Source organism: Equus asinus, chromosome 4 (assembly GCF_041296235.1).
Source record: "Equus asinus isolate D_3611 breed Donkey chromosome 4, EquAss-T2T_v2, whole genome shotgun sequence".
Taxonomy (NCBI): Eukaryota; Metazoa; Chordata; class Mammalia; order Perissodactyla; family Equidae; genus Equus; species Equus asinus.
The window spans coordinates 31,320,039-31,334,070 of record NC_091793.1 but is presented as its reverse complement, the minus strand read 5'-3'; the positions used below and the strand labels follow the sequence as shown (position 1 = coordinate 31,334,070).

The 14,032-nt window shown below is 40.2% G+C and overlaps 1 protein-coding gene across 5 annotated transcripts in view; it reads left to right on the top strand.

Moving 5' to 3' along the window:
* The window catches only part of POC1B (POC1 centriolar protein B), a 92,046-nt gene that overhangs the window by 12,036 nt on the left and 65,978 nt on the right, over window positions 1-14,032 (top strand). For 3 of the 5 annotated variants that reach the window (XM_044743951.2, XM_044743958.2, XM_070507044.1), the window contains exon 2: window positions 9,465-9,636. In XM_044743951.2, coding sequence (XP_044599886.2) covers window positions 9,491-9,636 — 146 coding nt within the window. In that variant the 5' untranslated portion in view covers window positions 9,465-9,490. Of the gene's footprint in view, window positions 1-9,464; window positions 9,674-14,032 lie in introns of all 5 variants that reach the window. The other 2 variants (XM_014863997.3, XM_070507045.1) reach the window with 1 other exon arrangement.

Here is a 14,032-nt window from a genome sequence, read left to right as displayed (position 1 = left end):
CAGTCTAGGGTTTCTTTTGTGACCCCAAAGACCAGCATGAACCTGGAAATGGAACGGAAAGTACAAAATCATGGTGCCCTCAAATTAGAAGGCTGAGTTTACTGCTGGTAGTGGATTATAAGTAGGATGTAATCATGGTAGAAAATCTATAGAGGGACTTCTGAAATGATTGAAAAATTCAAAATTTCTGTATGAAGGTGATCTGAATTATTGGGACTGTCTTGAATATGGAATGAAAAGGCCTGAGAGAGATATAATCTAAATGTGCAAAGTCATGAAAGATACTATATTGTGAACAGGGACCTTTTTGTAAATTCTAAAATATGTACTCTTTGACCCATCAATAATTCTGGGGAAATTTATTGCAGTGATGTATTTGCACATATCAGAAAGGGCACCTGTACATTACAGCATCATTTGTAAAAGGACCAGAGTGTAAACAACCTAAATAGGGCAGACTGGTTAAATAAATTAAGATGTAGCTACACAATAGAATACTATGCAGCTATTAAAAAGAATAAGGTAGACTTCTGTCTCCAGTCATGACGGAGTAGTTGGTAACCAAATTTACCCTGCTGCTAAAAACAGCTGTAAAACGAGACAAAATATATGAGGCAACTGTTTTCAGGCATTGAGCAACAGAGTGCAAAACTGTGATCCTTCCCAGAAGAGAAGCACATAAGGTGAGCCTCCCCCCCAACGCCACGATCGCCTTCACTTTCTTCTGAGGACAGTCTTCCTGCTGCGGCAGAGGGGTGGAGCTGAAGCAGAGTGACAGCCTGGCTGAGCTGAGACAGCAGAGGTCATAGTTCTGGCTGAGGTGGAGCTGAGATTTGTGTGGCAGGATTCCTGGGAAGTTGTTGCTGAGCAGGATAGGCGGTCACAGAAGTCTCGGGGTGGGGGTGGGGGGTCAGTCATAGTTCTTTGGCTAGGGACTGAGCAACACGCTTGCAAGTTCAGAATTGGAGGTCCAACAGAGCTCACTTACTGCTGGGCCGAAAGTGGTGTGGGGATCCCAGGGGCCATGCAGAGCTGGATGTCCCTAGCTCTTAGCTCGGACAAAGGGGAAATCTCACTGAGCGCCTCAGGCATGTGGCGGAAACACCAGGGAGGCCAGGCCTTAGGAGTCAGGACCACACCTGAAATAAAGAGCATGCCCTAAAACTAAGTTCGAAACTGAAGTAGATCCACCCTAACAAAGAAGAAAACCAAGTCTGACGAGACCAAAAAGGAGCAAAACTGAATTTTGAACTCTGGTTAGCAGGCTTGCTTTGTGCGGTGGTGTGGCTTAGTGATTCTGAAACTACTGTTTGTGTGTTCTAGGCTTGAACAAAAATATATGGAGCACAATGGGAGCCAGGTTTTTTACTGTGGGAGAAGAAAGTTATAAATATGAAAAGAGGGAGGGCTAGAATGTATTCTGTGGTCTTAGATTGAAATTGGAGTTATCGGTATAAACTCATGCTTTTTAATATCTTTATCTTTATATCTACATATAGATAGATACAGCTTTCTATTTACATCTAATTTCTTAGTTCTGCCCACTGAGATTTCTATTTATTTTATATTTATATCTTATTTCTTAGTTCTGTTTGCTGATACACCAGTAGCAATGTGCAAACATAGTTCCTGGATCTTGGTTTCTAAATACCATTCTCCACCAATAGGAGTGAGAGCTTCTTGTAGAAAAAAAGGCCAATTCCAGGGCTGGGGCAAAGAAAGTACATCTTAGAACATGTTGTAATTCTAGAAGTAAGGAAGTACTCAAAGAATGATGGACACATATCAGAAGCTCACAGAAACCATGTTTAAGGGGCTTTCACTAGCCAAATCTGTAACAATGTGAGAGTCAAAATAAGAAACGATAGTTTTGAATTATAACCCATTGAGTAAAATAATGAGTCCACATTGATATAAATAAGTAAATGAATAAATAGATAAGTGGAGGAAAGGGGAAGGTTCTTCCTTAAAATAATAAATTAAAATTAGTTAACTGACTAATTGAACATTAACTAATAAATTAAAAAAATGACAGGTTGGAATGCTAAAATTAGCATGTGACAGTTTGTTGAGGAAGAGGATATTGATATAGTCTTAAAAGTGTCTCCCCACTAAATACGTATTAATTACAAAGCAGAAAAAGACTAACTTTACATGGCAAAAACCACCTAAACCAAGTCATCAAAGTTAATATCACCAATATTGGGACAAATAGACATCACGTGCACTCTAAAATGGTGCACTGACGAGGGCACAGCATAACTTTTGTGGTGTTCTTGTCAAAAATGTAGATCTTGAATCTAATCACAAGGGAACGTCAGGAAAAAAATTGATGAACATACTACAAAACTAATAGGCCTACAGTCTTCAAGAATATTGAGGTCAATAAGACAAAGAATGACCTAGGAAATCTTCCTAGTTCACAGGAGACTAAAGACACATGGCGATTAACACAATGCATATCCTGGATTACATCATGGACTGGGGAAAGTAGTTGTAATTGACAAAATCCAGGTTTGTACTGTGAATAAGATAATATATTAAGTAGTATTTAATTTCCTGACTGTTGACTGTACTGTAGTTTATGTAAGTAAATATCCTCCTTCTTAGAAAATACATACTGAAATATTTGGCAGTAAAGAGATATTATATTTCTAATTTTGTTTCAAATGGTTAAGAAAAATATGTATATATGAAAGTGTTCATGTAGAGAGAGAATGATAGAGCAAAGGGACAAAATGTCAACAATGGCAAAATCTAGGGTAGAGAATATACGGGCTTTTCTTGTAGTATCTTGTAACAGTACTGGAAGCTTGAAGTTATCAAAATAAAATTTTATCAAAAATAGGCAGAAAAGAAGAAGGCAGCTCTATGTACTAAGAAAGCAGATCTTGGGCCTGGCCATGTGGCCAAATGGTTAAAGTTCTGCATGCTCTGCTTCTGCAGCCTGGGTTTGTGGGTTCAGATCCTGGTCACGGACCTACTCCACTCCCCAGCCATGCTGTGGAGGTGTCCCACATACAAAAAAGTAGAGGAAGATTGGCACAGATGTTAGCTCAGGGCAAATCTTCCTCAGGAAAAAAAAAAAAGCAAGCAGATCTCCTGGTGGACTGGGGAGGGGAGGATGGAGAGGCAAAATGCAGAATAGCAGGAATAGCGTGCTACCATTTGTATAAAAAATAACAAGTGAATAGACACACATATTTGTTTAAGCTGTAGGAGGATACGCACAAGAAAATGGTTAATGCTGGTTGCCTCTAGGAAGGGGAACCAGGAAGCCAAGGACTGGAAGGAGATTTTGTAAATACTCTTTTGTAATATTGGAATTCTGTATCATGTACGTTTATTACCAGTTGAAAAGATTAGATAATTTAACAACAAAGGCAAAAACTGGAGGCAGTACCATTTCTTTCCAGAAAGAGGTATTCCTGATATAGCAAACCTCTAATTAACTGCAGTTGATGTTGGTTAAATCAGTGAGTGAGAGAGCTCGTGTCACTTAAGGTGACACAATAGCTGTTGGCTTTTTGGACATTATGGGGAGCAAACTATTAGGATGTTCCTTGTCGTCACCTCCAGAGACATAGCACTGGCCTAGGCGAGCATAGACTCTGTTCTTTCTTTTGTCCTAAGGAGGATTTCTTGAAACAATGGATTATTGTTATAGAATATTAATGTTTTTTTAAATGGGTAGATTTACTAGTTAACCTTTTCTCTTAACTTCCTCCCTTTGACATTTTATCTTGAAATAGAGCGGTCAGATGACGAGCTTTGACATTTTAAATTATGTGGTAATGTTTATATAGGGTGTGGTTCAGTGGAAATGTATGAAAGCACATTCCAAGTTAATACCGCCATACAGCACTGACATCAATAATTGAATACCTTTTATTATCATGGTATGAGGGTTTGGTGGGACAAGGTTAAGGAAGTAAGCAGGAAAATTCAGTGTTGGGTTTTGTAGTTTTTAATAAGAATGCATTAATGGGAATTTTATAGATTGTTGGTCTTTTTTTCCATTTTCCTGAAATTTGGAAGAAAATATAGAGTGTACCCTGAGCCACACAGTTGAAACTGAGACATCTCTGCTTCTGATGTTTCATAATTAGTAGGACTCCGAAGTGCTACCTCACTCTCAGGTTAGGCTGTCCCTGTCCTTTAAACCATTTGTTCCTCCTGCTATCGCAGCCACTTCTCTTTAGCAGTCCTCATGCTGATAATAGCAAGTGTTGCTTTAATGTGGCTACACAGCCATCAACTTGAAATTTATAATTTTTGAGCATCTACTCTGGTTAAGATGCCCTTTTCCTCTTCTGACAACATATGGGAAGGCTCAGTGCCTCTGTCATCTTCTCATTTAAGCTTCATATTCTTATCCCTCCAACCCCGCCCCCAACCCCAAGCCCACAGTTGCTTCACTGTGATCCTATAATACCATTTTTTCTGTTCCTTCTCTTATTGAGTACTAGGGACCCTGTAAACCTTCAATGAGTTAATGAATCAATTGTATAAGTCTTAGCTCTTAACCCTCCACTGCCTCCCTCCATTTTCTCCTCAACCCACGCCATTCCAGCTTTGATCCCACCACTTCACTGAAACCATTCTTATCGCCAAACCAGCAGTTGATCCTCAGACCTAAGGCTGACTTCATGGGGAGACAACCTATGTAGTCACACAAGCCCCCTACTTAGTTTAATGCCCTGCTCTCACTGTCTTGAAATTCTTAATAATTTTCTACAAGGGCCCCCACATTTACATTTTGTACTGGGCCCCACAAATTATGTAGCTGATCCTGTCCAGGCCTGATCTTACTAAATCTCTTCAAAGCATTTGACACAGCTCATCACCCCCTTGAATACTTACTGAATTCCTGGACACCACAATCTCCTTGACCCTCCTACTTCATTCGTGGCTCCTTCATTCTCTCAAGATTAAGTACTTTCACCCTCTTCTTTATCTATACTCACTTCCTGAGCCATCCCATCCAGTTTCTACTCTCTGATATATTATCTAGACTGAAGCTGCTGACAGTAACAAAGACAAAAACTATAGTACTAATAGCTACACTTGAGTGTTCTCCATGTGCCAAACATGAAATACAAGTATCATTTCACTTAATACTTTAAATACTTCATTTTGCAGATGAAGTGTCCCAGGTGTAGAAAGGTTGAGTAACTAGCTCAAGGGCATACAGCTGGTAAATGACAGCCAAGATTTGACTCAGGGAGTCTAATCCTATAGTTTTCTCTTTTATCTACCAAACTATACAGTCAAAAACCTCTCCCTGAGCTCCAGGTGAATACATCCCTCTCCCTACTTACCATTTCCACTTGCATGTCTAATGAGCATCTTACACTTACTGTGCCCTGAACAGAACTCTTGATTCCCACCCCATCCTGCCTCTCTCCCACCCTCCTTCTCTTCTGGTCTTTCCAATCTCGTTAAACGGCTCTAAGATGCACCTGGGTACCCAGGTCAACAGCCCTGTGCCTTTGCTGCTGCTTTTTTTCTCTCTTTCACATCTAATCCGTTAGCAAACCTCGCAGGCTCTACCTTTATGATGTCTCTTGATTTTGACTATTTCTCCCACTTCCACAGCTTCCAGCCTCGTCCAGACCACCACCTTCTCCTGACTGGATTATTGCAGTAGCCTCCTAATTGATTTCCTTCTTTAGTTCTGTCCCCTTACCCCCATGCCTTCTCCACACAACAGCCAGAGTGATATTTTTTTTTCTAAACGTTTTATTGAAGTATAAGATATGTACCCAAATTGGACAACTTGATGAATTTTCACAATGTGACATGTCCATTTAACCAGCACCAAGAGAAAGAAACATAGCATTTTAAGTACCCCCAGAAGCCCCCTGTGTTTTCCCTTCTAGCCGCTGTCCTCCCTCTCTGCCACCCTAATTATCTCTATGCTGACTTCTAACCCCATAGATTAGTTTTACTACTTCTTAAACTTTGTATAAATGAAATGTAATTACACAGTAGGTACATAGTATGAATATACCACAATTTATGTATCTATTTTACTTTGATTCATAGCTTGGTTTCTAGTTTTGGTCTATTTTTAATAGTACTGCCACAAACATTATTGTACATGTTTTGCTAAACTTACATAAGATTTCTGTCGGGTATATACCTAGGAGTGGAATCGCTGAGTCAAATGGTAAGTGTATATACAGCTTCAGTAGATATTTTAAAACAATTTTCCAAAGTGGTTATAACCACTTGCATTATATGAGAGGTCCAGTTGTTCCACATCCTCACCAAGATTTGGTATTATTTTTTTCATTGTAGCCATTCTTGTAAGTATGTAATGATATGTTATTTTGGTTTTAATTTGCATTTTCCTGGTGACTAATGGAATTGAGCACCTTTTCATATGTTTATTGCCTATTTGCATATTCTCATTTTTAAAGTGACTGTTTAAGCCCTTTGCTTATTTTCCTGCCTTTTCTTATTGATTTGTAGGCTTCTTTATAAATTCTTTGTTAAATATTAGATAAGGTATTGTAAGTATCTTCTTCCACTCTGTGGCTTGCCTTTTCACTTGCTTAATGGTATCTTTCATTAAACAAAATTTCTTAATTTTAGTATAGTACAAATTATCATTCTTTTCCTTTAGTGATTTAAGTAATTTAGTAATTTTCTTGTTGTGTTTAAGCAATCTTTGCCTACTCCAATGGCCATGAAGATATTCTCCTATGTTCTCTTCTAAAAGCTTATTGTTTTACCTATCACATTTAGATCTACAATCCATATAAAATTATTGTGTATAGTATAAAATGTAGCAGTGATGATACAATTTTTTCCTTATGAATATTCAGTTGACCCAACATCATTTTTTTGTGAAAACCATCCTTTGCTTAGGTTCAGAGTGGCACTTTTCTTAAATCAGATCATAAGAACCCCCTGTCAGAATCCTTCAATGGTTTCCCCTTGCACTTATAATGCGATAGACACCTCTTGCCACAGCTCCTTGCCTGTCACCTGCTTTCTTCTTGGCTTCCATCCCAGTGTTCCCTTTTCTCCCCTCCACTGTGGACGTGCTGGTCTCCTGGCTGTTCCTCAGTCTTCTAAGAGCCTTCTTGTCTCAGGCCATCGTCTGTGGGATTCCTTCTTCCAGAGTGCTCTTTGTCACATCTCAGCCTGGACCTCACTCCTCAAGTCTCTGCTCAAATGTACTTTCCTCAGAAAGGACTACCAACCACCCCATATAACATGTAAAATGAATACCATATGAAAGTCCTTTGATCACGTATGATATTGTTAAGGGACTGTCTCCCCTGCAATATTAAGATTCCTTGAGGTTAGGGATTGTATCTTACCTCCTTTTGTAGATCTTATTTGCAGCATAATACCTTAGAAATGAAATAGGGTCCTAAGTATAATGCATAAGATAATACATTGTTTTCGCTGTTTTGTCTGCATTAGCCCCAGATAATTCAGACCCTGATAGAAATATTTAATAATTTGATAAGCTGTGGTGGAACATCAACTTTTTGTACTTTTTAAAAAAAGGGATGTCATAAAGCATTATAGCTTGAAAGTTATAAACTCACTTTAACTATTTTTTTAAATTATTTTATTGAGATCATATTGGTTTCCAACATTGTGTAATTTCAGGTGTACATTATTATATATCAGTTTCTGTATAGACTGCATCGTGCTCACCACTAATAGTCTGATTTTTATCCGTCACCATACATATGTGCCCCTTTACCCTTTCACTCACCTCCCCATCCCCTCCCCCTCTGGTAACCACTAGTCTCTTCTCCTTATCCATGTGTTTGTTTATCTTCCACATATGAGTGAAATCACATAGTGTTTGTCTTTCCCTATCTGGCTTATGTCACTTGACATAATACCCTAAAGGTCCGTCCACGTTGTTGCAAATGGGACAAAATTGTCCTTTTTTATACCTGTATAGTATTCTGATGTATATATATGTACCACATCTTCTTTATGCCTTCATCAGTTGATGAGCACTTGGGTTCCTTCCATGTCTTGGCTATTGTGGATAATGCTGCAGTGAACATAGGGGTGCATAAATCTCTTTGAATTATTGATTTCATATTCTTTGAATAAATGCCCAGTAGTGAAATAGCTGGATCCTATGTTATTCTATTTTTAGTTTTTTGAGAAGCCTCCATACTGTTTTCCATAGTGGCTGCACCAGTTTGCATTCCCACCAGCCTCACTTTAAATATTTTACATGGAAAGAATGCATCAGCTAAGTCCAAATGAATTTTATCTATAGCTAAAGAACTTAGAAGGTTTCCAGTGATTTTATATTTCTCGTCTAACAGTGATGCTAATTGTATTTCAAGTTTATAAAGTTTCATTTTTTCTAAGCATTCTACATTCTAGACTTAGTGATTCTCATTTACCTGGTTCCTATTATTGGGGCTATTTTGGGGCTACGTGCATATATAAAATTTGGTTTGGGGGCAAGAGTTAGATCTATCTTTTGTCTATTTGTTCATTCTTTGTGCAAGGCATTCATTTCTACCATTGATTATATTTGTTTTCCTTGTGTAAAGCTTTAAGCTAATGTCTCACACACATGATTCTTTTGTTAGTTGTAGAATGTCATAACAGAGTAGAAAGAGACTTTTAAGATCACTCTTATCCAGCTATAAAAGACATTACTAGGTCAGTTAACAAAGTTGGAAAACAGTTGGTAGATTAAAGTATTGTCCGTGATAAATTTCCTGAAGTTAATAATTATGCTATGAGTATATAAGAGAATATCCTTATTCTTAGGAAAACAAACTGAAGTGTTTTGGAATAAAGGTGCCAGGATGATGTGTTTACTTACTCACAAATGATTTAGGGGAAAAAGAAATGTGTGTGTGTGCATGTGTACATGTCCGTGTATGGAAAGAAAGAATGAGTGCAAATGTGCACAAATGCAGAGTATAAACCAAATGGGGCAAAATATTAACACAGGTGGATCTGGTAAAGGGTGTATTAATGTTTTTTATACTATTCTTATAATTTTTCTGTAAGTGTGAAGTGATCTCCACATAAAGAGTTTTAAAAAATCATCTCATCCTGCCCTCTCAGGAAAAGCATTTTGTCCTCATGACACAAAGGTTCGTAGTTTTCCCAGTCACCCTGAGAGTTAGAGACAGTGCTGACTCCTGGTCCTGTGTGCTCTCGGTTATAGTGTGCTGCATTCTCTCAGGAAATAGTCACTGAGCTCTAACCAAATACAGGGCCAGTGGGTCCTGCTGTGTGGTTACATAGAACACAGCCAAACCTGTATTTTAGTGATGTGGCTCTGGGTTTCTTTTGAAAATGTTTTTGCCATTACCTGGTCAACCTTACAACCTCCAGCCCAGCCCCTCTGTTACCTGGACACGTCTTCTTATTAGGTATGCTGCCCATTGTCATGAGACACGCCTGTGTTTGCATTTTAACAAACAGTGGTTTTGTTCTTCTCTTTCTGTCAGCTACTGCCTCTTGGGATACGTTTCTCATGCTATGGAATTTCAAGCCACAAGCTAGAGCTTTCAGATACGTGGGTCACAAGGATGTTGTAACCAGCGTGCAGTTTTCTCCACTTGGAAACTTACTGGCCTCTGCTTCACGAGACAGAACTGTTAGACTCTGGATTCCTGATAAGTAAGAGAAACGCCTGATATGCCCTGGATGTAGAAATGTAAGAGAAAACTGGAGCCTGGCTGTTCCTGAGGCACTTCTCGGGGTGCCTAAACCCCCCGCTTACCTACGTGGTCCTTCGTGAGTCAGACACAAGGAGTACTGCCCTTGTCATAGGGTCAAACTATTCACACCATTTTCTCCCCATCTTTCATTCTTAATTTATGTCTTCTATTTGAAAACTATTTCTAACCACGGATATATGCTTAATATGCCTTTTTGGAGCAAGGGAGGGTGATGGTTATCAATCCTTTTATAAATCTGATGTAAGCTTTACATTATCTTCCCAGAAAGATGCACTTCAGCATGTATAACCAACATTTTACAGTTTATTAACCACCTAACATCCATTCATGGGGCCTTTAGATTTCTATTAAAAACCCCTGTGCCAGAACTATTCTTTGATGCATATCATTCATTGTTGGGCTCCAGAATTTTCTTGTTAAAGGAAACGATATAAATCATTACATTTGTGTAAGGTCCTATCCTGTTACAATAGATCTGTCTATAAGAGGCTTTTCAAACCCTAGCCGATAGCCATCTATTTTAAGCAATTATTGAGCCATGATTTTTTTAAAAAGTTTTAAAACTCTTAACTGTTAGAAGCTTTCAAACATACATGAAAATGGAATGAATAGCATAACAACTCCCTCCCCGCAATGCCCATCAACCAGATTGAGCAGTTACCATATTCTGTCAATCTTGTTTCATCTACTCCTCCCCACTCCTTTTTTTGGTGGAGTGTTAAATCCCACACATCATATCATTTCCCCCCATAAACACTTCAGAGAGTAAGAATTTGAGCATTTTCCTCGACTATTCTGGCGGGATTTGATTTGTGGCATGCAACTGAAGCCTCAGGCACTTCCAAATGAGAGAAAGCTCAGGGGCATTTCCTCACCAGTGGGCACTTTTTTTTCTGCCACCACCCAAAGGAAGCTCCGTGCTGAGAAGTCTGAGTATTATCCTGATGTAGCAAAAAACTATTGAAGAGAAGTGATGTGTTATACACCCTGGGGGACGATGTAAAGGGGAATTGTGTGAGAGAGAGACTAGTTTGGGGTCCAAAAGGGACAGCGTTTCCTAAGATCTTTAACTTCGGGAATTTAGGATCAGTGGCTTTACTGTCTTCAGCACGGCACAGCCTCAGTCTCTCATTACTACCTGCAGGAAGTCCCAGGGAGCACACTCTACAAGGGCAGATGAGCTACAAGCATGCTGAGCCGTTAATGTGGACTGGCTAACCTAAGTACAACAGGCTTGTGCAGATGCCTCTAGTTCCTCTTTCTACATCATATTGTAGTGGGACCAGGGCAATAGTGGATTGTGGCAATCATGTATCATTATATGTTGCTGCATAACAATCCTCAAAACTTAGCAACTTAGTATAACAACTATCATTTCTCACAATTTTGTGGGTTGTCTGGATGATTCTTCCTGCCCCATTTGGTCTTGGCTGTTACTCATGCAGCTTCATGAAGCTGGCAGCTGGGCTCACTCATATGCCTGGGGCTTGATGCTGGCTATTGGCTTGCTCCTCCACGTGCCCTCTCTCCAGCAGGATAAGGGCATCCTTACCGCATGGAAGCTGGGTTCTAGGACAGTAAAAGCAGAAGCCGCTAAACATTTTAGGGGCTAGGCCTGAAACTTGCACAGTGTCACTTCTGCCACATTCTTTTGGTTAAAATAAGTCACAACACTAGCCCAGATTCAAAGGGAGGAGAAATTGATAGATTCTACCTCCTCTGGGGAGGAGTGGCATGAGTGTACAGGGATGAGAGGAATTGTAGGCAGCCATATTTGCAGACAGACACCACAGCTGGTGATGGAAGGCTGAGAAAGAATAGTAGGAACAAGTGTGGAAGCAGCTCTGGCCTGGAGTTCGTCACGGTGGGCAGTCAAGAGAATTTAGGCAGAAAGGGCAGGCAAGTACTGGAGAGGCAGAGAGCCTACGTGAAGGCAAGATTAAAAGCTGGAAACCAGTTAAGCACAGCAAACACAAAGCACTCCTGTCTGGGTTCCTTGTGCACTCCTCTTGAGACCAGATCCAGTGGTTAGGCCAACCTGTAGCTGAGAGGAGGGCCTTTTAGAAAGAAGGCCAGCAGGGTAGCCTGCTGGAGTGTGGAGTGCGGAACTCAAGTCAGGGCAGGTTTTGATGATACTGACTGTCTCCTGGCTTCGTGTTTGTAGCAGATGCCAAGTCTTTGTTTTTTCTACGCCTTATACTTGAATTCAGGCCAAACTGTACTCCTGAATTCTGCTCATAGAACTTTCCCCTGAAACCTCACTGAACCGGTCCCTGAATGCTCACTCCTACTTTTTAAATATTGATTTTAGTTATTCCTGGTGTAATATCATATATCAGGTGATGGCGATTTATGACAAAGTCACCTTTGCCTTCTGTAGACCCCTGGAATGGTAAGCCAGGATGTATCTAAGAACCTTTAAGTGTTGACTCTTGCCAGTGGAATTCAGCAAAAGGTATTGAGTTCTTTTTATATGCCTGACATTGTGCTAGATGCTGGTCTTACAGGGATGAATAAATCATCATTCCTGGCCTCGAAAAACTTGCTGCTTAATAGGAGAGAAATAGGTCTGTTAAAAAAGAAAGTACTCTCTATGTAATAAGCAAAATAGATGTAGCAGATAGGGAGGAATTAAGCCTGTCGGGGTTGGTCAGTAGGGTCTGGGGCTGGGCAAGTAGTCCAGGCTGAAGAAGCACTGAGTACAAAGCCGGAGGTGTATTTGAAGCACTGTGACTGCTCTGAGAGTACAAAGTCCAGTGCAGTGGCGAGACCTCGCCAAAGAGCTTGGGCGTTGTACCTTTTCTTGGAGGGCAGCCAGTGACACATTTACACTGGGACTGACTTCCTTGGAGTCAGACTTTTAGCAAGGTAATAAGCACAGTATGTAGGTGACTGGAGGGGCTAAAAGATTAGAGGAGGGAGAACAGTTAAGAGGCTTTTGCAATAATCTAGGTGAAGGATATTGAGGGTGTATCTGCCTCACTGCAGGCATAGCTGGGCTAGAAAGAAGGGGAGGGATTCAAAAGATATTCAGGGAGCAATAGTGGCAACGCTATCACTCAATAGGTTTGTTGACCTTTTGGATGAGGGAGGAGAGGAAAAGGGAGGAGTTGAGTGTGGCTTCCAGGCTTCCGCAAATTCTGTTACTTGATCTTTTTCAAACAGTTATGGCGATTTTCACCATAAGATATCACCTGTATAAATATGACTTTCTGAATGGGAAAACTGCTAAGCCTGGATGTAGCATAAAGTGAAAGTGCTTTGGGAACTTGGGAATGCTGACAAAGTAGTACTTCCCAAATATCACCTTTCAGCTCCAGCGTCATCTACTAGCCTGCCCCTAACTTTTTTTTTAAGAAGAAGATCATTAGCCCTGAGCTAACTGCTGCCAGTCCTCCTCTTTTTGCTGAGGAAGACTGGCCCTGAGCTAACATCCATGCCCATCTTCTTCTACTTTATATGTGGGACGCCTACCACAGCATGTCTTTTGCCAAGCAGTGCCATGTCTGTACCCAGGATCTGAACCGCCGAACCCTGGGCTGCTGAGAAGCAGAACATGTGAACTTAACCATTGCGCCACTGGGCCGGCCCCACCCCTAACTATTTTAATATTTTTTTCTGCTGCTTCTCCTTAAATACCACACATTATTTTCTCCACCTTTTTTCCTATTCTCTTTTTCCCACCTTAGCCAAGAAAAAAAAAATGCATCTGAAATTTCAAGGTGTTAAGAACTCGTGTGTTATTACCACGTATCCTTTGTTTTGCTTGTGAGTGTAAGATTGGGCCTAGGGGTGACGAGGTCTTAGATACACCCTGGGGGTCTCAGTTCTCATTACTGGTGGCTGGAAACACAGGTGGGAACAGGAAAGTCACATCACCTAGGGACATTCTGTATAAAGGCAAATGACATCTCCTCCTTCCCAACCCAGACTGCCAGGCCACACAACTTCCATAGGACCCCAACTTGAAAACACTGCTGTAGGATCATTCATTTAATCAGTCTTAGCTTTTCTAGGTTGTGGGTCCTTTAAATTATATGTTTCTATTTCTAGAGGAACAACAGGAACTTCAAATGTGTGGTAGAGATTTGTTCAAAATATTATTTCCCTCATTTCGAATTAAAACAAAAAACATCAAATGCATTTCAGGGTGGGGACCACCAGGGTCTGTCTTGTTCAGTATCAGTTGTGACTTTAATTAACAAAACCAGCTGAAGAGTACAGTACAACGCAGCCTCTTCACACTTTTTTTAGTTTTTACAAGAGTTAAACTGTTTTATATGTTTCAAAGTCTGTATACTGACTAGATATTGATTATAAGGAAATCAAATGTT